This window comes from Rhinatrema bivittatum, chromosome 6 (genome assembly GCF_901001135.1).
Source record: "Rhinatrema bivittatum chromosome 6, aRhiBiv1.1, whole genome shotgun sequence".
NCBI lineage: Eukaryota > Metazoa > Chordata > Amphibia > Gymnophiona > Rhinatrematidae > Rhinatrema > Rhinatrema bivittatum.
The window spans coordinates 185851721-185879417 of NC_042620.1; the positions used below are offsets into that span (position 1 = coordinate 185851721).

The 27697-nt window shown below is 43.3% G+C and overlaps 1 protein-coding gene across 5 annotated transcripts in view; it reads left to right on the forward strand.

Moving 5' to 3' along the window:
• The window catches only part of CARF (calcium responsive transcription factor), a 435125-nt gene that overhangs the window by 163899 nt on the left and 243529 nt on the right, over nucleotides 1–27697 (forward strand). Inside the window, exons 15-16 of one of the 5 annotated variants that reach the window (XM_029606291.1) lie at nucleotides 14345–14540; nucleotides 15208–15516. The exons of 2 other annotated variants lie outside the window; for them this stretch is intronic. In XM_029606291.1, the coding sequence (XP_029462151.1) occupies nucleotides 14345–14540; nucleotides 15208–15383 (372 nt within the window). In that variant the 3' untranslated portion in view covers nucleotides 15384–15516. Of the gene's footprint in view, nucleotides 1–3492; nucleotides 6902–14344; nucleotides 14541–15207; nucleotides 15575–27697 lie in introns of those variants that run through there. 2 more of the 5 variants (XM_029606290.1, XM_029606292.1) reach the window with 2 other exon arrangements.

The window sequence follows — 27697 nt, forward strand, 5'->3', positions numbered from 1 at the left end:
GGAGAGGGCACAAGAAGATCAACCGTCAGATCAGCGTATGGACCTGAAAGATTGGTGGTTGCCAAATCGGGCACGAATGGGCAGATGTCTATTGTCGGATAGAGTTCATCTTTCGGACATTGGATAAGATATATTCACCAATCCCCTACAGGAGGCTTTGGAGGGATTGTTATTGGGGGATTGATGTCTTCTGCAGCTAAATGTTGGTGGGGGACATGAGGCAAGGGCATGCCCTATCTCATGCCTATGGCATTTATCCGGGCCAATGGGGGCATTTCGGACATGGTACAGGCATGCAATCATGGTCCAGGTCAGCAGTGGAATGGTGCCTTGGGCAGCACATGGTGAAGCATTTCATTATGCCTCAGGGGGGCCCCCTTGCTTGGGGACAAGGTGGGGTCCCGGGTTCGATGCTGCCTTGCTTGGTTATTATGGCGGGCAACGGAGATGGTGGTGTAGCCTGGTCTTTGGCAATTACCATATTGGCTTGGGTACCGTTTTCTAGGGGTATGTATTTATATATATATATATATTCAATAAAGCTGTGACCTTTTTATCCAATTTCTATGTGTCTGTTATTGCATTGTATTAAAGAATGTACACATTTATTTGCAGTAGGTTATTAGAGATAATGTGGGCGGTAGGGGATTTGGTTGTGAAAGGGACATAGACGGGACGATACTATATTTGCAGCTGCTAAATTTATATCAAAGTACAGTATTCTGAGGTAAATATAACACTTAAATTATATTTACATGCACTGCTGTGATGCCAACCAGAAATCTCTGCAAACAAACACTTGGAACCCATGTGGTATTAGACCTACTGTAACGTGTGTTGTGTGTGAGCTTATGTGGAACATAAACAGACCCTCACCAAATACAGAATAGAGCAACCATAAAGTAGAAATATAAACATGACAAAACCTGAACTGGAAACCACAAGAAACCAGACTCTCTATGCCAGTGTTTCCCAACCCTCTCCTGGAGGCACACCTAACCAGTCGGGTTTTCAGGTTTGCCACAATGAATATGCATGAAATAGATTTGCATACCCTGGGTCTCCAACATATGCAAATCTATATCATGCATATTCATTGTGGCAAACCTGAAAACCCGACTGGTTAGGTGTGCCTCCAGGAGAGGGTTGGGAAACACTGCTCTATGCAATACAACAGTGAAAAAACAGAACCATCATCATTCCTCAAACATCAAACAATAAACATCAAACAATAAATTAAATAAATACATCATAATACTAAAAACATATTAATATTCCAAAATCAGATGACAAAAAATCAAATAATTAAAAACTCACAGTTTTTTTTTTAAATGTCCCAAACACCAATAAAATTTTCAAAACGGCAGACACATTAAATAACACCTGAAAAATAAAACTGATTTTAAAAATTCACACTCTCCATACCTGGGAATTTAGGATTTCCAGTTCACCTTAAGATTGTCGTGGATTAGTGGGCGTGGGATGCACAAGCTTTCTCCTCTCTTTCTTATACGCATACACATACACGCTCATGCTTACACACGCTCATGCGCGCACACACACACGCTCCCCTCTCAAACAAACACCAGGTGACTCTAGCTCTTCTTTGGTTGGGATCTGCCAGCAGCCCTGGCTCCTCCTCTTCGTTTCAGCTGCTGGCAGGTTGGGATCCACCTGCAGCCACATTCATTCATTCTCTCTCTCTTTCAACAAGGCAGCTCTCATTCTCTCTCTGTGTGTCTCTTGCTCTCACACACACTCATAACCCAGGCAGCTCTCATTCTCTCTCTCACACACAACTCAGGCAAGCTCCCATTCACATCCATCCAAATCCCAGGCAGGCTCCATTTCTCACGCATGCACTTCCTACCCATCCCTGGAAGGGTCCCGTGCATGCTTGTGCACGCACACACATATCCCAGACAGGCACCCATTCACACACATGCATGCATCCCAGGCAGGCTCCCATTCACACATACCGATCCCAAGCAGGCTCCCATTCACACATACCCATCCCAAGCAGGCTCCCATTCACACACAGCCACCTGTCCCAGGTAGCCACCCATTCACTCACACACACATGCAAACTAGGCAGTCAGGGTCCACGGGTCATTCTTCCTCTGCTGCTGCTGCCGCTGGCCTGTACCTCCTTCATTGGGGAGAGCAGCCGTTCTGTGGCTCCCCCTGCATACTGATCCCGCAGTAATTCAAAACTCATGGTGCTAGCACTTCCTGAATTCTCATCTCGTGCACCATAAGATGAGAATTCAGGAAGAGCTAGCGTGTATTGAATTACCATGGGGCTAGCACATGAGGAGGAGCTGCAGGATGTGCTTCGTCTTCTGCTCTGGCCACCTGCTTCTTCTGCTGCTAGTGGGATGGAGCCTGCCAGCAGCCGTACAGACCTCCTGCTGCTTCCACCACCAGTGGGATCGGTGAAAACTTATCTGGGTGAGTCGCTATTTACCCTGGTAAATGCCTTTGAAAATGACTTCTTCCCGTCATGTCTTACATGGATCTTACAATGCTTCTCAGGTGCTTGAGCTACTTAGATTTTGTCTTTGTGCTTGACACTGTACTTGATATACACTCAAAGGGAGAACAAATTCTATGACTTTATTAAGAAAAAAAAATTGAAAAAAGCTTAAATGCTGCTTATCATACTTTCAATGGGTGTTGCTTGTTTAAGCTTCTTCCTTGTTCTTTTTTTATGGCGGGTACATTATCTATGAAGGGACAGCTAGTATGCATTCATTCACTGTTCTTTATGCTGTCTTCATGTTTGTTCACCTTTTCAGACTGTATGAGGATGGAGGGAGGGATTATATATGGGGGAAGAAAATGTAAGCAAGTAATATTCTTTTCTAGTTGTCTTGGTGCACACCAGAACCATGTGTGTGCAGTGTTTGTTTGTAATTTTCTTGCTTAATAAAATGATTTAAATTAAAAAGCTTTGCTCTGACAGTCATCAAAGACAAGCACCTTATCAGCTACTGTGCTGTATGAATCAGGAAGGTGCAAAAATGTTAATTCTCTGAAAACAAGTAGATCACCTATTCATATGTTAGTGATTTCATCACCTCCCTGGCACTGACTGGACGCTTTCTAGAGCTTTCCTAAAAAGTATTTGCAACTCTTCTGGACATGCACAGCAGTCCCAAAATTGTGCCTCAGTTCAGTATTTTCCACATGCCTGAAAAATGTTTTTTGTTTTTTTTTAGAGCAATTCCTTGCTATCTCTAGTCTTTTTCAGCAGTTTCTGCTAATTTCAGTTTTTCCTCAACTTCAGTATGCCTTATATTTTCTTTTTGAACCTCCTAATTCCCTAATCAAATTTCTTTTTTAAAATTTTACATGTATGAAACGTTATTACTTTTAGCAAATACGTTTTAGGGCGCTACTCCTGACTGACATACTGGTTAGGGTTTTCTTTGGCTTGTCTTTCTGAATGAAAATTTGCTCTCTTGAATTTGGCTCAACTATTTTTCACAGCTCGTCTCAATACAGTCATCAGCTTGAAGTTTTGCCCCAAGAACAGAGAGAAGATGTTCATTACAGATCATCATCAAGTCTGCTTCAAGTGCTTGGGAAAGGAGTATTATTTGACCTTTTATAGCATCTGGTCTAGGATGCCACCAAGGACAATAGAGTTCTGCAAATTGAAGATTCCAGGCCTATCTTGAAGATTTAAAGAAGACCAAATCCACTGAACTGATATTGAAGTCAAAGTCAAAACCAAATGACCATGGAGCTGTGCTATTCACTGGTGGCACAGAGTACTGAAGGAAGTACCCACTTCAATGACAAAGGATTGGCTTCAGAGCCAAGAGAAATCTCGCTCTCCTAACTTGTGCTGAATATCAAGTTCTGATTGCGCAAGCACAGTGCTGAGAGGACACAGCACTGTTTCTCTTTGGCAAACATCTCAAAAAGCTAAGTAATTTTTGAGGCAGCTGTCCCACTTTCAAAGTAGCTGTGCCTAGAGGTCTCTGTCTTTTGTCTGTGATAGTTTCCAGGGATCCTGCTTCAGGCTTTCATTGCCCCTGAGAAACTGCAGAGAAAGTAATCCCCCTGCAGAGTCCCACTATATCTTTGGCCTCACAATCTTCAAGGAAGAACTGCATTGAAAGATTGCAGAGACAGTTGCTCAGTACTTGGAGTATTGAGTGACCCACCTGCTGCTTCTCCTTCAATACTAAATGTTTTGGCATCAACTTAAAGCTTGCCTCATTAAGAGTTTGGGGAGATACCATGCTCATCAAGTTACATAGTAACATAGTGTATGACAGCAAATAAAAGACCCAAATGATCCATCCAGTTTGCCCAGCAGTATGTTTAGGATTGTAACTGTGGCTCTGTAGAGGTTACCGCTATGCATAAATGTTACAGGTAAAATTGCCACAAGTTACCCTGTTTCTTCATTTCCATCCTCTAGCTACTAGGGATCCTCTCGTTCAAAAAAACTGCTCCATGGTTAAATGCACTAAGAATTTTAAAGCACCAACTACAGCACTGCAAGCACAGATGGCATTAAGTCTCCTTCTTTGATTACAAAATCAGTCTACTTTCAGAAACTCTGTTTACCATGCACAGATTAATAAAGCTAAAAAAAAAAAAATACTATTCCCAGAAAATTCATTTTGTAGGGAACAACTGTTCTGAACTCTTTCACATTATAAAGTCTATAACTTCTAGGCCAGTGAATCCCAGCACAGTTTAAAATAGTAGTTCTACTTGCTGTAATGAATTTGCAGCCTACTTTTCAACTAAAATTACAAATATTTGTGACAATTTTACGTCTTAACTCATTTAAATCTTCTACTACTACTAATGATGATTTCCCTCTTTGGGATACATTTGAACTGGTTTCTGCTGACGATATTGCTCGTATCTTAGCCAGAATGAAGTCGTCTTCCTGTCCCCTCAATTCCTGGCCTACAGCTTTATTAAAATTGAGGGATGATCTTTGTAGATTTATTACTGATGTTGTGAATATCTCTGTATGTACTGGTACTCTTGCAATTTCTCTTAAACAACCTTTGGTATGTCCCATATTGAAAACCCTCTGCTGACCCTCTCACTCTGGGTAGTCACAGACCAATATCCTCATTCCCAGTGCCTGCTAGGATTATTGAAAGTTCTGTACTGGCTCAGCTTAATGTTATCGTCGAAACTCATGCAGTTATCAATTAATACCAGTTTGGTTTTAGAAAGTCCTATGGCACAGAAACGTACCTTTTATCCAGCTTCAATATCATCATCAGGGGTTTCACTCGTAACATTGAATATGTACTGATTCTTTTAGACATCTGCCGCTTGATCATGGGATTTTGCTGGTATGTTTAAAATCAGTTGGTATTTTTGGTACTGTTATTATCTGGTTTACCTCTTTGCTAACCAACTGAACTCGGCAAATTACCATTGGAAATGCAGTCTCTGATGGGAACGCTCTGACCACCAGGGTGCTGCAGGGCTCTGCCTTATTGGCAACCCTTTTCATCATTTTTTTCCCCTCTGTAAAATCTTGGCTTGCCTCTGCATAAGCTATAAAGTTTATGCGGATGACATTCAATTTTTCAGATCATATACTTTATCTTGGTCTGAAATTTTCAAACTTGTTTCTTTCTGTCTGAGCTCTGTTAATCGCTGGCTGTCCCCATAACATCGGACCACCTGGTAACTTGCCTGCATGGTGCGAAGGTGGCGGACCTCGCGTGTCACCTAGATAGGATTATAGAAAATGCTGGGGAGGGAGCCGGCTGTCGTGGTTCATGTGGACACCAAGAACATAGGAAACTGTGTCTCTTGCTGCAGCTAACCTCGCCTCCTGACGGTGAGGACCTGTGGGGCTCCTCCCCGCAGATGGTATCAACCCTCACCTCGGGCCAAGGGTCCACGAAACCCACAAATCCTAACACTTCCACATCAAATAATTCTAGTTGAATTTCCCTTTGCTTACTATGTAATGTCTCAAGGTCCAGAGACCGGAGGTAATGTTGCAATTGGAGGTAAGCAAAGCCCTGATTTGGTGAAATGTCAACGTTGGTATAAATTTCAGTATAGGGTAAAATCAATCCTTTTTCAGGAAGAACATGCTTTATAATCCATTACCCTTTATTTGCCCATTCACGAAAAGTCCGAGATTGCGATCCTGGGCTAAATTCAGCATTCCCCAAAATGGGCCAAAAATGGGAGATACGGTGATCCACCTTCATAAACCTACAGTACCATTGCCAGGTTTTTATTATTGAAACTATAAGAGCACTTCGCTGGAGTTGTTTTGGTAAGGCTAGATGTAATCTGTTTAAAATATATTGCAACTCATGGGGTGCCACCAGGTTCTTCAATGTCTAAGGAGGTGAAAGAATTTGTCCCCATTATCCAGTTTCCCATGTACCTCATATTACTCTCCCTATTATAATAAAAAATTCCCCAGCGTACCCATCAGGTCCTGGTGTCTTGAGAAGCTGTCTGCCGGATTACCTGATGAATTTACTCCAGCTGAATCAGGGCATTTAACTTTTCCCTATGGGAGTCCTGTGACTTCGGCAGGTGAGCTTTCATTAAATACTTATCAATTTTTTGTTCATCAGCCTTGGAATTACTATACAAATTCTTATGAAATAAACAAAATATTTCACTTACATCTTTAGTAGAGTTTTTAATCTCTCCTTAATTCCCCCTCCCCCCTTTCAAGGCCCTGATATTTATTTTATTTATTTATTTTATGGTTTTTATATACCGACGTTCATCCAAGATATCACGTCGGTGTACAATGAACAGAAACATTACGCCAGAGGTGTTTGACAAGGAACGAGAAGGAATATATACATTAAACTTGAGTGAGTAGCATAGTATAGGAGAATTGCAAAATATATACGATATTTAACAGAAAAACAATGCTATAGATATATACATGATAAACAATGCTAGATAGTATATAGGAGAAGGAATAATGAGAAGTGTTGGGAGTGAATTGAGGTGGGGGCCAAAAGCTGGGACTATGGGGGGGGGGTGGGGAAGGGATGGGGTGTAGGAGGAAGGAGTGTGGGGATAGGTAGTGGGCTAGGGGGTATGAGGGGTGAGACGGGCAATGACAAGGTAAGAAGAGGGGAAATTACGAGGTCGAAATGATGATATTAGGAGTAAGCCTGTGAGAAAAGCCACGTTTTGAGTTTTTTCTTAAAGTTTTTCGGGCATAGTTTCTTGGCGCAGATCTGCAGGCACTGAGTTCCATAAGACAGGACCCGCTAAGGAAAGCGCTCGGGCTTTGGAGGAAGCGAGATTGGTGAGTTTAGGAGAAGGAGTGCGTATAGTGGCAAGGTATTGGTTTCTGGAGGATGAGTGGAATTGGAGAGAGTCTTTGAACCAGTTCATGTCAGGGTTGTGTAGTGCTTTGTGAATGATTGAGAGGGTCTTGTATTGGATGCGGGAGGATATAGGTAGCCAGTGAAGCTCTTTTAATACAGGAGTAATGTGTTCGTTGCTGCGAGTATTGGTGAGGATTCGGGCAGCAGTGTTTTGCAGAATTTGTAGGGGGTGGATGGCGTTCTTGGGTAACCCTATGAGGAGAGAGTTACAGTAGTCAATTTTGGAAAAGAGCATAGTTTGTAGGACTGTGCGAAAGTCAGAGAAGTGAAGGAGGGGTTTCAGTTTCTTTAAGGTGTGTATCTTGTAGAAGCATTCTTTAAGTGTTGAGTTGATGAATTTCCTGAAGCTAATTTGATCATCTAGTGTGACTCCTAGGTCCTGAACCTGTTGGGAAAAGGAGATGTGGGATGGAAGCGTGTGATGTAGGGAGAGGGCGTGGGAGTGGGTTGTGGAGGTGATAAGGGATAAGTTCAGTTTTTGTGATGTGAAGGGCAAGATGGATGCTGTTTAAAAGTTTGTTGATTGATTGTAGAGTGGCTCCCAAGTGTTGAGGGCTTTAGGTAATGAGAGTTTGTACATCATCTTCATATAGAAAATGTGGGAGCTTGAGATTGGATAGAAGTTGGCAGAGCGGTAGGAGGTATATATTGAAAAAGTGTAGATGACAGGGAAGAGCCTTGAGGGACACCTTGGTTTAGTGGGATTTCTTTAGACTCATAGTTTCCAATTTTAACTTTGAAGTTTCTGTTACAGAGAGAGGAACTGAACCAGGTGTGTGCAAGTCCAGTTATACCAATTTCATTAAGACGCTGGAGGAGTATACTATGGCTGATGGTGTCAAAAGCTGCCGAGATGTCTAAGATGGCCAAGATATAGGACTGTCCTTTATCTAGACCTTTGATAAGGTGATCAGTTAAGGATAAGAGGAGGGTTTTCAGTACTATGGAATTTACGAAAACCGTATTGGGAGGGAGAGAGGATTTGATGGTCATCTAGGTAATCGGTGAGTTGGCGATTGATGGTTTTCTCTAATATTTTTGAGATGAACGGTAAATTAGAGATGGGGCGGTAGTTGGATAGATCAGTGGGGTTGAGCTTAGGTTTTTTTAGAATGGGCTTTACTATTGCTTGTTTAAGTGGGCTGGGTACTACTCCTCCTTTGGATGCGTTAATTATGTTGGCAATGGGTTGGGCTATTACGTTAGGTATGGGAATGAGAAGTTTTGTAGGGATAGTGTCTGAGGGGTGGGATGATGGCTTGGCTTTCTTAAGTAAGGATTCGATTTCGAGAGCCGTGGTGAGCTCCAGTGATGTGGGGGGGTTATTTGAAGAGGGGGAGTGGGCTTTCTGTGGGGTGTGTAGAGTAGATGGGAAGCGTGTTTGCAGTTTATTGGTTTTGTCATGGAAAAATGTTGCCAGATCCTCACATTTAACTTTGGCTTCTTTTTCTGGAATGGCAGCTGGGGTTGTTTTAGTGAGGGAGGTGACGTATTTGAAGAGGGCTCGTGGATTGAACTGGTATTGGTGAATTTTTATGGCATAGAAGTTTTTTTTGACATTATCTAGCATGTCTCTATAGATGTGTAGGGAAGACTTGTATCGCGCAAGGAGAGTGGGGGTAGGTTCTCTGTGCCAATTCCTTTCAGATTTTCTAAGATTGTGTTTCAACTCTTTATGTTCTGGTGAGAACCAGGGTTTTCTAGAGTTGATTTGGGATTTAAGTTGTTTTGATTGCAGGGGGCAAACCCTATTGGCAACTATGCATGTGTGGTTGTTCCATGATGCAAGGGCGGTGTCAGCACTTGAGAGATCTAGGTTGTCAAGAGTGGTTAGCGAGGGCCTGGATTGAGGTCGTCCCTTTTGCATGTTTTTCTGAAGTGTATGGTACTGTGAGAGTCAGGAAGGGTATGGGATTTCTTTAGGGAGCAGGAAGTTTTTATGAGGTAATGGTCTGACCAAGGAATGGACGTGCAGGATGGGGTGTCAGTTGTTATGTGGTGATTGATAAAGATTAGGTCAAGGGAATGGCCGGCTTTGTGTGTTGGTGCGTTAATGATCTGTTTGAATCCTATGGCTTTGAGGGCTACCAGGATGGTGGCACATGATGGTGTTAGGGGTATTTTGTCGACGTGAAGGTTGAGGTCACCTAGGATGATAGCTGGGGTGTCGATGGATACGTTTTTGGCTATGTATTCTATCGGGGGGAGGGATTGTTGTCGAGTGTTCCTGGAGGGGCGTAAATTAGGCAGATTTGCAATGAAGAAGATTTAAAGAGACCGATTTCAATTTTGGGTGGGGAGGGGATAAGTTGATGTGTTAAGTTGGTTTTTAATAGCCAGTAGGATACCACCCCTTTTTTTTTTTTTAGGTCTAGGGATGGAAATGATCTTATACATGTCATTGGGAAGTTGGTTAAGGAGGACAATGTCAGTATCTTTTAGCCACGTTTCTGTTATTGCGCAAATGTCTGGAGTTTCATCAAGGAGCATGTCGTTAAGGATGGGCATTTTTTTACTTAAAGATTGAGCGTTAAAAAGGATAAGAGAGAGGGCAGTGATACCAAGGAATTGTGTGTGGAGGGGGGGGGGGGTGAGATCATGGTTGGAAGGATGGTTTTAAGGAATGAGTGCTACCGAGTAATATATGAGGTAGCGGGTCGGTGTCTGTTGTAGCTGAGGGTGGGAATGCGGTGGTGCTGCATATTAGTGGAGGGGCTGGTAGGGGGGTACCTGAAGAATTATGATAGGTGTATGAGGCAGAGGGGGTTAGGAAGGAGGAGGTTTAGAGAAGTGTAGAGGTGTTGGTTTGTGGTGTAACGAAAGAGTGTAATGGAGAGGACGTCGGATATTGTGAGATAGAGGCATTAGGTCATGAAGGGTAGAGATAAGATTCATTGGGGGCAGCACAAATGAGCACACTAAGGGGCTAGCCCCTTAGTTGCGCTCCTTTGGTGTGCGAGACGCCTGGCATGGGACGCCAGGGGAACAGTCTTTAAATAGTCACTGAGGAGGAGGGGGGTCTGCGGGACCGGAAGTAGTGTCACGGTTGCGTCTGTCGGTCGGGCCGGAAGAGGTAGGCCTCACCTCATGTTGGGGGCTCGGATCCCGGTGGGTCACCCGCACCGGCTGTGACGAGCCTCGGTCGGTGGAGAGGAGCGCTGTGGAGCCGGATGCTGGAACACCGAGGGAGCCCGGTCGCCGGATCGCGGAGTTAGGAGGTGGAACGCTGTAGGCCCGGCCGCTGGATCGCCGAGGGGGCCCGGTCGCTGAATTGAGGTACTTCTGATCTCCCCAATTCTTTATTAAATTTGCCAACATCCTATCCGATTTGTTACTATATTGATAGAATCTTGATTTATAACATAACATTGACTTCTGAGCCTGCTTATGTAAGAGGGAATTGTGTGGCCTGAACTTCCAAAAATCTAGTTCTGTTTCCTGCCGTTACCTGAGATTCATAAGTGCTGTTTGCCATTTTTAATTGTTTTTCCAGCTGAAACACTTCCTTAGATAAAGCCGCCTTCTGAGCAGCAATATATATTTCTCACCTTAATACTAACTTCACCGTTTCCCAAAAAAGGATTGATGTTTCTCTATGGGCCTCATTATCCATTTATATACTCCTACCACTTCTTATATATATGTTCCTTAAATCTAGAATCTTTGTATAGATATTTATGAAACTGCCATAAAATACTCGCTTCTGCTGGTCGAAATCCCTCCATATCTAGCCACACCATGGTGTGATCTGAAACCTCTAGGGGCCCAATTTCGACACATGTAACTTTCACGAAAGTGTGGCCTTCTATCAGCAAGTAATCTATGCACGAGTGAGATCTATGTGCCTTAGAAATGTGTGCATATTCTCTACCCCCAGGGTGTAACATATGCCACACAACTACCAGTCTAAGCTACCGCAAACATAAGAAACTCTTTTTACTGGATAGTCCTCCAGCATGTTATTCCCTGAGGATCTATCCAACTTAGGGTCATGGACACAGTTAAAGTCTCTCTCATCAGTAGAGGACCCTGTGTTTTATCTGCTAATAATTTTACCAGATTTGTGAAAAATGAATGCTGATATATTTATTTATTTAACAGTTTTTTTTAATACTGATATTAAAATACACATCATATCGGTTTACATTATAACAGCAGGAGGAAAATACATTGAATGGGGAAGGGGTGTGGACAACCACAGACATTACACAAAGTTACAGTCTGACAGAATAATGGTCCCATAGCTATTAAAAATCTGCCTTCCGGGACAGTTATCAACTGGCTAAGTTGAAAAGTAACTTGCTTCCCAATTAAAACTGCTATTCCTGCCGCCTTAGATGGAGATTGGGAAGAATATACCTCACCAACCCATCCCTGTTAGAGTTTATTCTTTCTCATCTAAATGAGTTTCCTACAACAATTTGCACTTCTGCCAACGTAAGGTTTGCAATACCATATAAGGTTTATATACCGAACCTAACCCAGAAACATTCCAGGTAGCCATCTTAATTAGAGACCTCTGCATTCTATTGATCACCCAAAATCTATTTTTGACAATATTTTAAAAGCTCTTTTCATTTCCCACACCAAGCCTCCCAGCCTAAGCCTTGGACCATTGACGTCTGCCCTTCGGTCAAAATTTGTTTCGACTGGACTCTTCCATTCTACAACAGTATTCATAACTGTGCATCCCTCCTCTGTACTATTCCTCATTGCCTGTCCCCACTCTCCCTCCCTTTCCACCCATTCCCTTTCCCAATCCCTCGTTCCCTCTACTTCTATTCCCTTCACGCATTATCCCCTGCACAAAGGGGGTTCGAGGCCCAATACTTATCGCGTTGATCCCCACCTCCCATCTCAATCTCCAACAACCAAATTAAACAAGTCAGATACATTGAGAGACATTTAAAAAAAAACAAAACCCTTCTTGGTTTAGACCAGTGATTCATATAGTTATCTTATTACTAGGAGAGGGCCCACTGCAAACACTTAACTTTCCCAAACAATGAATTCAGTCCATCGCATCTGTGGGCATGTGTTTGCCCAACCCCGCCTTTTGCCAAAGAACAATATGGTAAATTGATCCAACGTATGAAAATAGTAACACTTCTACGAATTACCAGACCAGGCCAACAAGTGAAATGAAAGTTGAACTAGCATTCAATCTTTAACAGGCACATGCTGGTGTTAACGAATTCTTATTTATCTGCAGTATCTACAAGCTAATTTTCCATATCAGGTTCGGCTGGGGGGGGGGGGGGGATCTGATCATTAAGATCTTTAAAGATGGCTGGCACCATCTTTAAAGATGGTCGGCGCCATCTTTAAAGATGGCGCCGGCCATCCAGTGCTCCTACCATGTGACAGGGGCCGGCCAATGGCACGGATACCCTGTCACATGGTAAGGGCAAAGGGGCATCGGCGCCATTTTTTTTTAGCGCAGCTGATGCCTGGGAACGGGAAATTGTCCCCCGAGGCCCCCCTGTACTACCAGGTAATGTTAAAAGGTTTTGGGGGGGTCGGGAGGGTGGGGGAGGCTAAGGGGGGTCAATTTAAAGGGTCGGGTGGGTTTGTTTTTTTTAGCGGCGTGGGCCTCCCTAAAAAAAAAAAATTAGTGATGTGAATTGGAATCGGAAACGATTCCAAATCACATATCTTAACGATCAGACTCCCCCCCCCCCCCCCCCAGCCGAACCTGATCGTTAAGACGATCTGGCACACGATTCACATCTCTAGGAAATACCTGTATTTTCTGACCACAAAACAAAGAATATTTATTAAGAAAATCTTCTCAAATACTATCATCATACTCTGAACAAAAGGATACCAAGAGAGTGACTCTGAGGAAAATCATCTAGGGAAGATTCTAAGAAAACAGACAAATTAGTACTATTAGGAGATAAATGATCCAGCCCCCACCCTCTTCAGCATTAATATTCCTCTTATTCTTGGGAATATAAGAATAATTTTCCAGTCACCGATGACAATCTCATTATTGAAAAATTTAAAAAACGTTAATTCTTCCTTTACTGAAAACTGTAAATGTTTTCTAGCCAATTGTGAATAATTAGACTATCTTTGACGTGAGCAATTCTTGAAGTTTGTTCAATTGCCACCTGAGATTTCAATACAGAGGCTGCATTCTCAATGATACTCAAACAAGATTCATGAGTTTGAAATTTCAGCTTGGTATCCTTAGTAAACTTACTCAATTTATTTATTTTATTTATTTATTTATTTATTTATTTATTTAAACATTTTTATATACCGGCATTCGTTGTGGACATCATGTCGGTTTACAGTAAACAGGTTAAGTTTGGAAAATTACATTTTAACAGGGAAGTCAAAACTGGGAGAGGGGGTAACATAATAGACTGGGACATTGTTCTTTCCATTGGTGAGACCACCATACACACATCCACTAATGATATATTTCTAGGTTCCACAGTCTGTTCAAGGGATTCAGTGTGAGGGTAAATTGAAGATGGTAAAGGAGCTAGTGCTTCAGTTGAAACATTGGCATTATGAGGCCTACTATCCAAGCACTGTCCATTGATCTACCTACAGGAGAAACCTCCTATGGTTTCATTGCCCCCTAATGACTTCACCAAAATTTTATCTTCTGTCGTAGGCCTCAGGCTGAATCCCTTCAAGTTCCCACCTTTGTTTCTTTCACAATCTTCTCTTATCAACGACAGAGCATCTCTAGCACTTCCCCTTTCACTGGGGACTAAAGGCACTCCCTCAAATGTAACCATCGATGGCTGCAAAGGTGGTAGACCAGTGCCCAGGCTGAGAGAGGATCCAGAATAAAAGAAGTCTTCTCCTTGTCCATAGGGGCTAATTCTAATGGCTGCAACACATGTGAGTCCATTGGGCCTCAAGATATCATAGGGGATTAAGCCTGGATCTTACCTTTCCTTTTCTTCCCCATAGGAATAGCCAACCATAATGTTCTCCAAATTTCTTCCTAGGGACGTGCCCCTTTGGTGTGTGGCTTTGGCGCACCAGCAGCTGTGCACTACAGGCACACAGTTGATAAAGGCCTCGGTCATCTCTCACAGATGGCATTGGAGAGACTCTCACGAAGGGGAGGAGGAGGGCAAGCAGCCAACAAGTCACCACCTTACACTTGGATCACTCAGCAGCTTCTTTCTCCTCCCACTGTAGGTACGCATGTGATAAAGGCCCCAGCCATCTCCTACAGATGACGTCGGAGAGACTGTCATGAAGGGAGGGGGGGGAGAACAAGCGGCCACCAAATCACTGCCTTGCACACTGATCTCTAAGTAGCTTCTTTTCTCCTTTTCCTCCCAATATGTCACCCCCTTCTATGAACTTTTTAATTTTTTTCAAATTTTTTCAAAATTCAGATTTCTTTTCCTTGAGGCTTCTTTGTTTGGACTTAAATAAAGAGACAGGAAGTAGAGCATTAAAAAAAAAAAAAAGCTAGTATTGCTTCTGTGTGTGGTAGCCGGTTTCTGTATGATTTCTCCACCCCCCTTTACAGATAATTTTTCTGATTAATGTTTGTCATGCCTTTTTTTTTTTTTCCTTCTTTTAAGAACTAGTTTTGGAAAATATTTTTTTTTCTTTTGTTCCATGATTTTGTTATCCGCGTTGAATAATATTAGACATTGAGGATTATAAGAAGAAATAATAAAACAAATCTTTTATGAATGACAGAACACGTGAGATATTTTAATTATCTTGAGTGCTCTATTGCACTAATATGCTTTCACATAATGGCACACACTAAGTCCAATAATAAAAAATAATGAAACTTTCACAAATATTGTGCTGCTGACTAGCCAACTACTTTCTTTCTTTCTCAAAGGGATTACAGTTCCAGCCAGCATTTACCTCCACAGATGGGACAACAGCCCTGATCACAATAAATCACCACTCTTCTCCCTGTCCTGCCAATCTGCTGGAGCCTACTGGAAGTACTATAACCAGCCATCCGCTGGTTCTCAATCAGTCACACAACCTTTCTCCAATTGCCAGCCTTAGTCAGAACGGCACTACTGCTTCAACTCTAAGCAACTTACCAGTACCAAGTCAAAACCTTGTCAGTATGGGTCAGCTAGTAACAGTTAGCAGTGTAGAGGGCACTGGAGACCTGGAGGGAGGGGTCCATCAAATTCTGCTGGAAGATGGACAGACCATTCCAATAAGGATTGTAGACCACCATCCAACTCTTGGTAAGTTTAACCCTCTCACACAATGCTGTTATGGTTTAGGATGAAGAATAAATTGCTAATCTACTCCGCTATGAGATGAATTGACAAATTAACTCTCACATTTTATTGTCATATTATGAGAGAGTTTTAAGCATCAATATGTACTGTGTACCTACTATGTTAAAATAATTTCTGAAAAGTGAGAAAGCAGACCACACAAGTGCTTTCTATTTTTGCTCACAACATACTATAAAAAGAATAAAAAATAAAGCCAACATCTGCATTACTAAAATTTAATTAGAAAAGATGAAATGATCCTTCTTCCAAAAAAAAAAAAAAAAATTAATACAAAGTACAAATGTAACATTTCCTTGCATGTAGCCAGATGGACTCAGGACCAGTGGTTTATGCTCCCCTGCCAGCAGATGGAGATGGAGTCAGGTTTGAAAGCTTACATCGCCTTAAATACGCCTTAAGTATGTCTCCATCTCCAGGAGATGCAGACATACTTTCCCTATGGGGATTGCTGTACCTTTTGGAAGAAGAAATTCTGCTTTTAAATAGGAGAAAAGATTGAGCCCCCCTCTCCTGCGGTGATACCAAAAGGTCCCTCCCCAGTTGAGAATTCCTGAGGTGATTGCCAAGATCCCTTAGAGGTGTGCCTTGGTTCGGTAGCCGGTTCCCGGTGTGGGCTTTGCTGCTGAAGCAGCTGAAAGGCAGTGGGTGCAGGAAGCCGAGCACGGCAGTGATGGCCAAAGTCCTCTTGCCCACAGCCGGAGACTGTCTCTGTACCCAGCCAGTAAGTGCTGAGCCCAGGTAAGTAAAAAAAAAAAAAAAAAAAGAGAAGAGGATTTCCTCCCGATTCAGAGACATCGGAGGGGTTTTAGTAAGACTTCCTCTGGTCTTCTTGCTCAACGTGCCGTACTGATGTCATTCCTGATCCCGTTGGGGTAAGGGGAAGTTGGCTTCTGAGCAGGTTAAACGGGCCCCCTGGTGGGCTAGGCCCCGCTTTAGGCTTGGTCAGCACACCGCATGGTAGGCTGCAGCGGTGGTGCCATTTTGCATGAGTTTTTGTGCCTGTATTGCCCACCATAGAGCTTCGGTACAGGCAGTGCATGTCTGCTCTGCGCATTCGCTGCGCACATAATGCTGCTCGCATACATACGTGTACAACTTACTAGGCGCAGAATACAAGTAAAGACGGGCGCACAGGCTGTGCATGCACCTCGTGTGGCCCATGTTGATACCCGAAATCTGTGCGCATAAAATTTTAAGCACGAGTCATCTGAACAGGCAATTACTGTCGACAATGGCTCCGGCAGCAAAGAAACATAAGCGCCTTTCTCTCTGTGCTGCTTGTCATATTAGGACAGCACAGTCTGACCTGGATTCTTGTTTATGTCAGCACTGTGAGGAAGCCCAGGGAGAGTTGGCCTCCCCAGACTTTGCTAAGCCCGACTCCTCCCATTCAGAGGATGGGTCAGCCACAGCCTTAAACGGAAGTACCCCGGATCTGAGTAACCCCAGGATTGGGTCATCCATAGGAGAGGGAAATTTAGCGGCACCTACCCTAGTACCTCCTGGGCTAGGCATGGACTCGGCTGCCTTCTCTTGGGTGGAATTCTTTCAAGGCCTTCATGTCTTTGTACAGGTGCAGTCTGCTACCTCACTTACTCCTGTCCAGACTGAACCTCAGCTGGTAAGCCCTCCCTCTTCCAGTCCTATTTGCAGACCTCGAGGCATGCCTCGACTCACCAAGGCTATCTCTGGCAGGGAGCCAGACAGCATGGACGAAGAAGAGGAACCAGATTCCTTGGAAGATGGGGAAATCCCTCCTGGTTTAGAACCGTATTGGACCATGTTACAGTTTTTCCATAGAGACGAATTGCCAGCCCTGGTTTCCCAGACCCTGAAGATGCTGGGAGTTCCTGAGGCGGACTCTATGATGGAACCAAAAAAGAATCCCATACTTATTTCCCTACGGAAAGCCTCTTGCCACTTTCCAGTACTGGAAGCCATACAGGAGTTGATTGAACTGGAATTGGATGCCCCAGAAGCAAGTTTTAAAGGTGGACGAGTGTTAGAAGCTCTATACCCAATGGAGCGAGAGAAATGTTTGCATTTTCCTAAAGTGGATGTGCTGGTCTATGCTGTCTCTAAGCAAACAACTATCCCAGTGGAGGGAGGAGTGGCCTTAAAGGATGCGCACAGTAGGCAGATGGAGTCCATCCTTAAACTGTCCTTTGACGCAATAGTAATGACCTTACAGATTGCTTCTTGTTGTGCCCTGGTAGCTCGTTTGTGCCTGCTCCTCTCTCGGAAGGTGGATGACGCAGGTGAATTCCATAGCGGTTATGGAACCTGACGCTGCCTTTTTAGCTGACGCGAGCTCAGACCTAGTCCGTACCTTAGCCAGAGGCGTGGCCTCAGTGGTGGTGGCCAGAAGACAGCTGTGGCTGCGGAATTGGTCAGGAGAAGCAACCTCCAAGGCAAATCTCACAAAGATGGCCTTTAAAGGATCACTCCTCTTCGGAAGTGAATTGGAAAAGCTGGCCAGTAAATGGGGTGAATCTTCAGTACCCCAGCTATCAGAAGATAAGAGAAAGCAGTTACAGCGCCCCTCGCCCCTGAGGGGTCGATCTAGGAGCTCCCAACACTTTCACCCCTACAGAAACTTGACATTTCAGAGGTCTTGGTCCTTTGGAAGATCTCATTCCTTTCAGAGTCGGAAGCCCAAGAGAGCGTCAGGTTCGTCCTGAACCCCTCAATGAAGTTTTGCCGACCCATCCTCAGAATGAGGAGATAGGGGGTCGACTGTCCCTCTTATACCAACGGTGGGTCAAGATCATTTTGGACAAATGGGTCCTGGAGGTCATACGAGAAGGATATGTGCTGAAATTTCGCAGCACTCCTTGGGACATATTCATGATATCTCCTTGACACTCCCAGCACAAGAAGCAGGCAATGGAGACTACCCTGATAAGGCTCTTCAGGATGAGGGCTATAATCCCAGTACCTGTGCCCCAGGAAAATATGGGACATTACTCCATCTATTTCATTGTACCCAAGAAGGAAGGTTCCTTTTGCCCCATCCTGGACCTCAAGAGCGTAGACAGACATCTACGAGTGATTCATTTCCGCATGGAAACCCTACGCTCTGTGGTAATGGCCATACAATCAGGAGAGTTCTTAACTTCCCTGGACCTATCCAAGGGCTACCTACATATTCCAATCTGGCAAGAACATCGTTTCCTATTCTTTGTGGTACTGGGTCACCATTATCAGTTCCTGGCACTGCCCTTTGTCCTGGCCACAGCCCCCAGAACATTTTCCAAGATTATGGTGGTCGTAGCAGCAGCATTGAGAAAAGAGAGAATCCTGGAGTACCCATACTTGGATATCTGGTTGATCCGGGCAAAGTCCATGGAAGAGAGTCTCTGGGTAACCAACAGGGTGTCCTCCTTGCTTCAGGAATTTGATTGGGTTGTAAATCTGGACAAAAGCAGTCTCAAACCCTCCCAGTCCTTGGAATATCTGGGAGTCCAGTTCGACACCAAGTAGAAGAAGGTCTTCTTCCCGACCCCGCTGATAAGGAAGTTAATGTCCCAAGTGCGTCTGTTAATGAACACGATATGCCCAAAGGTGTGGAGCTGTTTTCAAGTCCTCTGTTTGATGGCGGCAATCCTGGAAGTAGTACTGTGGGCGAGGGCGAGGGCACACATGCAAACGCTTCAGCGCTCCCTGATGTCATGTGGGAACCCACTGTCTCAAGACTATTCGATTTGCCTCCACTTACCGATGGAAGTATGCTCTCGGCTCCAGTGGTGGCTGCAGGAAGCTCATCTGGGCAGGGATGTACCCTTGTCCCCCCTGAACTGGCTGGTCTTCACAACAGATGCAAGCCTCTGGGACTGGGGAGCTCACTGTCAAGAACTGACGGCCCAGGGGCATTGGAGCAAGGAAAGGCCCTCTGGAACATAAACCACCTGGAAGCCTGGGCAGTCAGATTGGTGTGTCTACAATTCAGTCTCATACTCCAGGGTCAAGCCTACATCAACCGTCAGGGTGGAACCAAAAGCCAGCAAGTGTACCAGGAGATAGATCTCCTTATGGAATTGGTGGAAATACATCTACAGATGATCTCAGCCTTCCACATCGCAGGAAAATACGATGTCAGAGCGGACTTTCTAAGCAGGGAGAGTCTGGATCCAGGAGAGTGAGTGTTGTCTGCCAAAGCCTTTCAGCTGGTAGTAGTTCGCTGAGGTCTCCCATCCATCAACCTGCTGGCCATATCTCACAATGCAAAGGGTTCCCGATTCTTCAGTTGCAGAAGAGATCAGTTTACCCTGGGGATTGACACTGTCGTTCAGACCTGGCCGGAAAAGCAGCTGCTATACGCCTTCCCTCCATGGTACCTCCTCAGCAGGATCATTCACAGAATCGAGAGCCACAGGGGATTAGTCCTACTAATAGCTTCAGATTGGTATGAGGACATGAGGAGACTCCTGGTGGAGACCCCCTGTGCCTCCCACCTCACAGGGACCTGCTACAGCAGAGACCAGTCCTACACGAGGATCCGACTCGATTCTGTCTTACGGTCTGGCCCTTGAGAGGGCTTGCCTGATGAAGCGAGGATATTCGGAGGCATAATTGTCACTTTACTCCGCGTGCGGAAGTTGTCTACGACCCTAGTGTGTATGTGCGGGTCTGGAGAGTATTTGAGGCCTGGTGAGAGGAATGCAGTGTTGATGGTCAAAATGCCACTAATTCTGGAATTTTTGCAGGATGGTTTGAATAAAGGTTTGACTCTTAACTTTCAGAAGTTCCAGGTAGCAGCTCTCTCCTCTTTCAGGGACAAGGTGAACGGAACCTGCCTGTCGCCTCATCCAGACACGGCTCATTTTCTGAAAGGGGTGAAGCATCTCCGGCTAGTCCTTCAGTGGCCAGTTCCCTTATGGAATCTTAATCTAGTATTGAAGTTTTTGGCAGGGCCCTCCTTTCGACCGCTGCGCAGTCTTTCCTTGCATTTATTACCCCTGAAAACTGTGTCCCTATTGGCTATATGCTCAGCACATCGCATCTTTGAACTATAGGCATTGTTGTGTCAGGAACCATTCCTCCCGATGACTCCAGAAGCATTACAGCTTCGTAACATTCCATCCTTCTGCCCAAGGTAGTCTCTGAGTTTCATTTGAATCAGTCCATTTCGTTGCCATCCCTAGGTAAGTACAAGGATGCAGAAGAATTCCGCCACCTCCACCATTTGAATGGCAATAGGCTTTTTGTGTGGTATCTGTAAGTTTCAGAACAGATTTGTAGATCAGACCTCTTGTTTGTCCTTCACTGTGGAAGGAAGCAGGGCGAACTACCTTCGTGGGCTACCATAGCTCGCTGGATTAAGGAGGTGGTCACAGGAGCCTATGTGGAGTCAGGAAAGCCATTACCCTTTCAGGTTTAAGCTCATTCCACTAGGACTCAGGCAATCTCATGGGCGTAAGCTAGACTGCTGTCTCCCGTCGATATCTGCCTTGCAGTGACATGGTCCTCCTTGCACACCTTCTCCAGGTTCTATCGCCTGGACGTTCAGGCCTGGGAGGACACAGCCTTTGCAAGGGCAGTGTTAACCGGACTGCGGCAGACCCCCGCCCTGATTGCGAGTAGCTTTTGTACATTTCATTGGTCCTGAGTCCATCTGGCTACACGCTAGTAAATGGAGAAATTACCTACCTGATAATTTTGTGTTCCTTAGTGTAGACAGATGGACTCAGCGTCCCGCCCATGGCTGCCCAAGAATGGTGCCAAGTGTTCGCCTGTGGAGTGGATATCGTTTCTAAGAGATTACGGGTAAGCTGTCATCCAGTCGCTAGATCAGGGCATCTATAATCTTAGTGGGGTTCAGTGTTTGGTTGAGTACAGTTACGGTTATCCTTTTTTAATTGTTTATAATCTAGTTTATTGGATAGTATGTCCACAGTGGCTTTTGAAGAGAATACTGAAGGGCTGAGGTCAGTGCAGGGGTGTATCTAGGGTGACATCAGCTTTGAAACCTGACTCTATCTCCATCTGTTAGCAGGGGAGCATAAATCCATTGGTTCTGAGTCTATCTGTCAACACTAAGGAAAACAAAATTATCAGGTAAGTAATTTCTCCAATTAAAATACATTTTAAATAACTGTACTGCAACAGTATGTTTAATACAGTCTAATGCCAATATAATAGACCCCTAGATTTATCAAAATGCTATAAATATCACATGGACAATGCCTGCAATAAGGAAAATGGGCGTTGCTACGATTTTAGAATTACTGCACCGTGTGCTATCTTAGTGCTTCGCATAGGTAGCTTATTGCAATGTTTTGGAGAGCGAGGGGGAGAGAGACAATGCCTCTTTATACCACTATAGGAGGGCCAGCTAGTAACTCGAGATGAGGTTTTGGTGGTGGTCTAGGGCTTTGGGGCCAGCTTTACATGCAGTGAGATGTACAAACAGCACAGAAGACCTCAGCGAAGATTTGACGTTATTTGGATGAGTGTTCTCTCGACCAAGCTTGATGGACTCTCTATCACGATACTTTCAAGCTAGGGCGAGAGAGCATTGAAGTAATCTCATCTCGGTCTGACTTTCCTCACTCCAAATCATGTCAAATCTTCACCGAGGTCTACTGTGCTGTTCGTATGTCTCACTCTGCATGTAAAACTGGCCCCAAAACCCTAGACCACCACCAAAACCTCATCTTGAGTTACTAGCTGGCCCTCCTATAGTGGTATAAAGAGCTGACTAGTATGTGTGCCACCCCAAAGTCTCTCTCTCTCTCCTCTCCCTGCCCCCACCTCCCTCTCCCTCTCTCCCCATGCCCAAAACAGAATTTGCAGTATTTATCGTTTTCAAAGTTATCTGCACAGCAGAGCTGTTCATAAATGTAAATGCATATAAGGGCATATTTAAGGATCCTGTGAAAGAAATATAAAGAGACGGTAAATCTGCTTGCACAATTCTGAATGCAAGTAAAATCTTTTGTAAAAATATTATGCCCCAAGGGTCACATATATGGTTCAAACAAAAATTCCACAGTTTCTTTTTGCTTGCATAATAATGTCTGTGGAACTTTTTCCCTCATAGAAGTTGTAGGAAATCGGGGTTGGGCAAAAGATGTCATTTCAAAAGTGTATAAGCAAACTGATTTGTAGGTGTTTTGCACTTTTTCACCTGATCCTTAAATTCAGCCCTCTAATGGTCAGAGTGAGCAAAAAAAACCAAAGTATTACTCTCTATTATTTAAAAAAAAAAAAAGCCAAGATCCAATATGTCCACAAAGAAAAGCATTAAAAAGAAAGTGAAATGGGGCCAAACTGGTGGCTCCTGAGGTAAGTGCTATGCACTACCGTGTGTAAGGCCCCCAGGTCAGGTCTTCCACTCCCCCTGGTTAGTCAGGGCTAGAGACACTATGGAAGCAGTATTCACAGCTCCAGGTTGGGTAGGAGTAACAATGAAACCTTCTAGTTAGATTTAGGGACCATGATTGCATGGTTCTGGAATTTGCCCTGTACATGGCCCTTGAGCCAGGACCATCGCTACACTAAACATAAACTGGGAGGGGATTAAAACAGGAAAAAAAAAAATTCCTAGGTGGTTGCAAATGAAAGCTGATGGTGCTAGATCCCAGCCCTCGTTCCAACTGAGCTGGAAGTACAGAGGAGCAAGAGGAAACTGCTGATTCCAAAAAAAGAAAGAGAAACAAGGAACGACAGTCCTTTATGAAAATAAATATGCAGTGAAGGAAAAATAGAAACACTTTTCAATGTTCTGCCATAAAAAGAAGAAAATGCCATAACAAATTGGTACCAGCAAAGATTTTGCTCACGTTTGGAAATCTTCATGCTCCACATATGTTGCATTATATGTATTTTCCTAATAGAAAATATAGAAAATTTGAATTTTTAAAATAGAAGCCTATTATATTTTATACATCTTTGTAATATGTACATATGTAATATGTAATATTATACATCCATGTACATATGTAATATACATCCATGTAATATGGCGTAGCTAGCTTTAATGCTCTAATACATTTTTGTTCATTTTTTAGATACATAATCTTAATAATACATCACAGAGTAAGAAAACCTTTACAGAAGTATTCCGAAAACTCCATTCTGCCCTCCTACCTAATATAAAACATAATAGGAGTCTTCTCTAAATGTACATTTTGCTGCAGAAACCATTAATATTAACCAAAATTTAGTCACCGTTTGCAGAAAGCCAAGCTTGCTATTTCTCCCTTGAGAGTAAGGGTGATAGAATGCATTCCCCAATATTAAATGGGGACCATATTTTTTTCTGTACCCTAGCCTTTTGAATCACCCAGCAGGCTAGGGACTTTTAAGTTCCAGCTTTTTAAGGGGTATGGCAGCCTGGTGCCATGAAGCCAAAATAGGTGGGGCTCGAAGTTTTCTAAATTGCAAAAAGTGAATGGATTTAGATCTTTTTTTATTATAGGGATTTTCAAGGAGTCTTTACCTTTTCAATACAGAAGTGTGAATATATACAAAGGATGAGAGACATTTACAGTGCCTTGTAAAAGTCTTCACATCCTTGTACATTTTTCACATTCTATTCTCTAAAAAAAAAAAAAATTTAAAATGTAGTAAAGTAGTTTTTCACTGATCTACATAACATACTGTTGGGCGGATTTTAAATGCCCTGCTCGCGTAAATCCGCCCCGGGACGCGCGTAAGTCCCAGGGTTTTTTTTAAGGGGGCGTGTTGGGGGCGGGGCCGAATGACGCAGCATTTCGGGAGCGGGACGCGGTGTTCCGGGGGCGTGGCGCCAGCCTGGGGGCGTGGTCGAGGCCTCCAGACCAGCCCCCGGGTCGGATGATGGCGCGCGTAGATTTACGTCTGCTTCTAGCAGGCGTAAATCTAGGGACAAAGGTAAGGGGGGGGGTTTAGATAGGGCCGGGGGGGTGGGTTAGGTAGGGGAAGGTGAGGGGAGGGCGAAAGAAAGTTCCCTCCGAGGCCGCTCCGATTTCGGAGCGGCCTCGGAGGGAACGGAGGCAGGCTGCGCAGCTTGGCGCGCGCAGGCTGCCCAAAATCGGCAGCCTTGCGCGCGCCGATCCAGGATTTTATAAGATACGCGCGGCTATGCGCATATCTTATAAAATCCAGCGTACTTTTGTTTGCGCCTGCTGCGCGAACAAAAGTACACGATCGCGCTCTTTTTTAAAATCTACCCCTGTATGCGTTCATCATGAAAGAACAATTATAGAAATATTCCAAAAGTAATTGTGAATAAAAAAACAAAAAGTCTTGCTTGCACAAGTCTTCACACCCCTTGACTGAATACTTGCTGAAAGCCCCCTTTACAATAATTTAACAGCCATGATTAGTTTAAGGTAAGTGTCTATCAATTTCGCTCAACGAAATGGGTCAAATTTTTCTCATTAATGGCAGAAGAGCTCAAGCTCTTTTGAGTTGGCTGAGGATCAACTGCAGTCTTCAAGTCTTACCACGGATTTTCTGTTTTCCCTTTTCCCTGGCTGGCCCCACCCTATGGAACTCCATGCCCCCAGACTTAAGCACTGAAACCTCTACACCCAAATTAAAAAAAAAAAGCTAAAAACCTGGCTGTTCCTACAGGCTTACCCTTCCTATGATAACCACCCCCCTGACGACCCACATAGCTGCGGCTAGCACCTTTACATTGTATTACTTTCTACAATATGATTCTAACTCCCCTTGTGCTAACACAAGCCTACCCTGATTAAGTACACCGACTTCTGCAAGTATCTTGCCTACGCCTTGTATATTCCTGTAAATAGTCCGTTGCAGTTTTTATTTATTGCTTTAATTCCTCCACCTCCTGCTCTTTGTATACTCCTCATTGTTCGCCCTCCCTGTTCATTGTAATTTCTACCTTTAAAGTTACATTGTAAACCGGTATGATGTATGCATACTAATACCGGTATATAAAAGTTTTTAAATAAATAAATAAATAAATAAATAAATAAATAAACACTTAGTTAAACTACTCATCCCGCTCCTCTCTCCCCCTCCCCTGCCATATCCTTCTTTGAAACATCCTTCTGTCACCATATTGTTCGATTGCAAACCCTGTAACTTTCTTATGCCTACCCAGAATCCTCTATCAGTTTATGGACTCCTTTGCTAACCAGTTTATGGACGATATACCATCGAATCCTGTAAATAGTTACTCAATTGCCAGGTTCTTTTGTTAGTTTTGTACGCATAGTTCCTGTTCTATGTAAAGGCAATGCCTAATAGTTGCAAGTTATATGTAAACCGATACGATGTGCAAACGGTTGTCGGTATAGAAAAAACGTTTAAATAAATAAAATAAAATAAAATTGTATTAAGGTCTGTGCTTTGATTGGGCCCTTTGAGGACATTCACTTTCTTCTTGCTCAGTCACTCCATTGCCGCTTTTACTTTGTTCATAGGATGATTGTCCTGCTGAATGGCGAAACTTTTCTCCAGTCCCAGGTCGATGGCAGATTGGAACAGGTTTTACTTTAGGTTTTGCCTGTACCAGCCATCTTCCCCCTGATCTTCACAAGTTTCCCTGTCCCACTGTGCAAAGCATCCCCAGAACATAATTGTTGCTCCCACACTTTACTGTAGGGGCAGTAACGTTTTGTGTTTGTTTTAGGACAACAAAGTGGATTAGAAGCCAAGAATGTCCAATTAGAAACTTTTATTTTATGGAGACGTATTTCTTTTAAGCAAGCCCGACTCAGGCCGAGTTTCGCCCCCACATTGGGGCTGCCTCAGGGGCTGTATGTAGTCAATCATATAATGTCTGTAGAATCAGTCTCATATAACAGATTGTATCTGATGGTTTTTCTGCTGCACTGTCACAGTGCAGACCGTCTCCGCTCTAATCTAAAAAAAAAAATTCCATTTCAGTCTCATCAGACCACAAAACCTTCTCCCATTTGCATACAGTGTCCCCTAAGTGTTCCTTTGCAAATGCTATGCGGCATATGATATGGCTTTTCTTCAGCAGAGGATTTCTTCTTGCCACCCTCTCATGGAGGTTATGTTTGTGGAATAATTTTTGAAAATGTTGAACAGTCAATATTTTCTTCAGTCCCAGCCAGAGACATTAGTATTTCTTTTAAAGAAGTCTTAGGCCTCACAGTGACCTTCCACAGCAGATTCCTTGACCCACAGGTTTTGACTTTGTATGGATGGCAGTGTCTTGATGGTACAAAAAAAGGAACTGAAAAAACATCATAGCGCCACATAATCAATAGAAAAAGAGCCCAGGTACAAATAATAAATAGTCCAAAGACATTTTTATTTTATTTATTTATTTAAATTTATTTTTATACTGCCTATACAAAAGTGAGATCTAAGCAGTTTACAAAAGTTAAAATAAAAGTATAAATAAAAATAGTCCAAATAGTCCAAAGAAATACTATATTGCTGACCTAGCAGCAATGAAAACTACACACAATATTAAAAACAAGTGAAAAATGCAAGTTCATACATAGGCCAACATTCCACCTCTTTTTAAGGGAGTGTTGGGCTATATGCTTTAATCATAACTTGCATTGAAAAACACTTGTGTGAATTCTTTAAAAAAAATAAATAAATAAATTAGATGTATATATGTATTATTTTAGTTCAAGGTCAAAAAGCATAACTCATAACATAAACTTAGAACCAGCGAAGTGTCCCAGCTAATGTGAAATAATTACGCCAATCCCAGACCGTTAAGTATTAAAGTCCAGATTGCTTAACAGTTAATTCGGAGGTAATTTTAAAAAGAAGTTACATGTGTAAATGTAACATACTATCATAGCAATTTAAAAAAGCCATTTGTGTGTGTAAAGTATACTTAAATATGAATATCCTATGGACAATTCAATGGCATATTTAGCAATTTTCAAAAGCCCGCTTACATGGGTAAAGTACATTTACATGTGTAAAACCCAATTTTAAGCATGTAAATGCTTTTTAAAATCAGGTCCTTAGCTTAAGTCCAGATTGCTTAAAAGCAGACTAGATGAAAAATGCAAATTTTTATATATTCAATTTCCTCGGTAAGGGCACAAGCCTTCAACTCTCTTACACAGTACCATGTTTTGCAGCACAAGCTTCTTCAGAGAAGATTATATG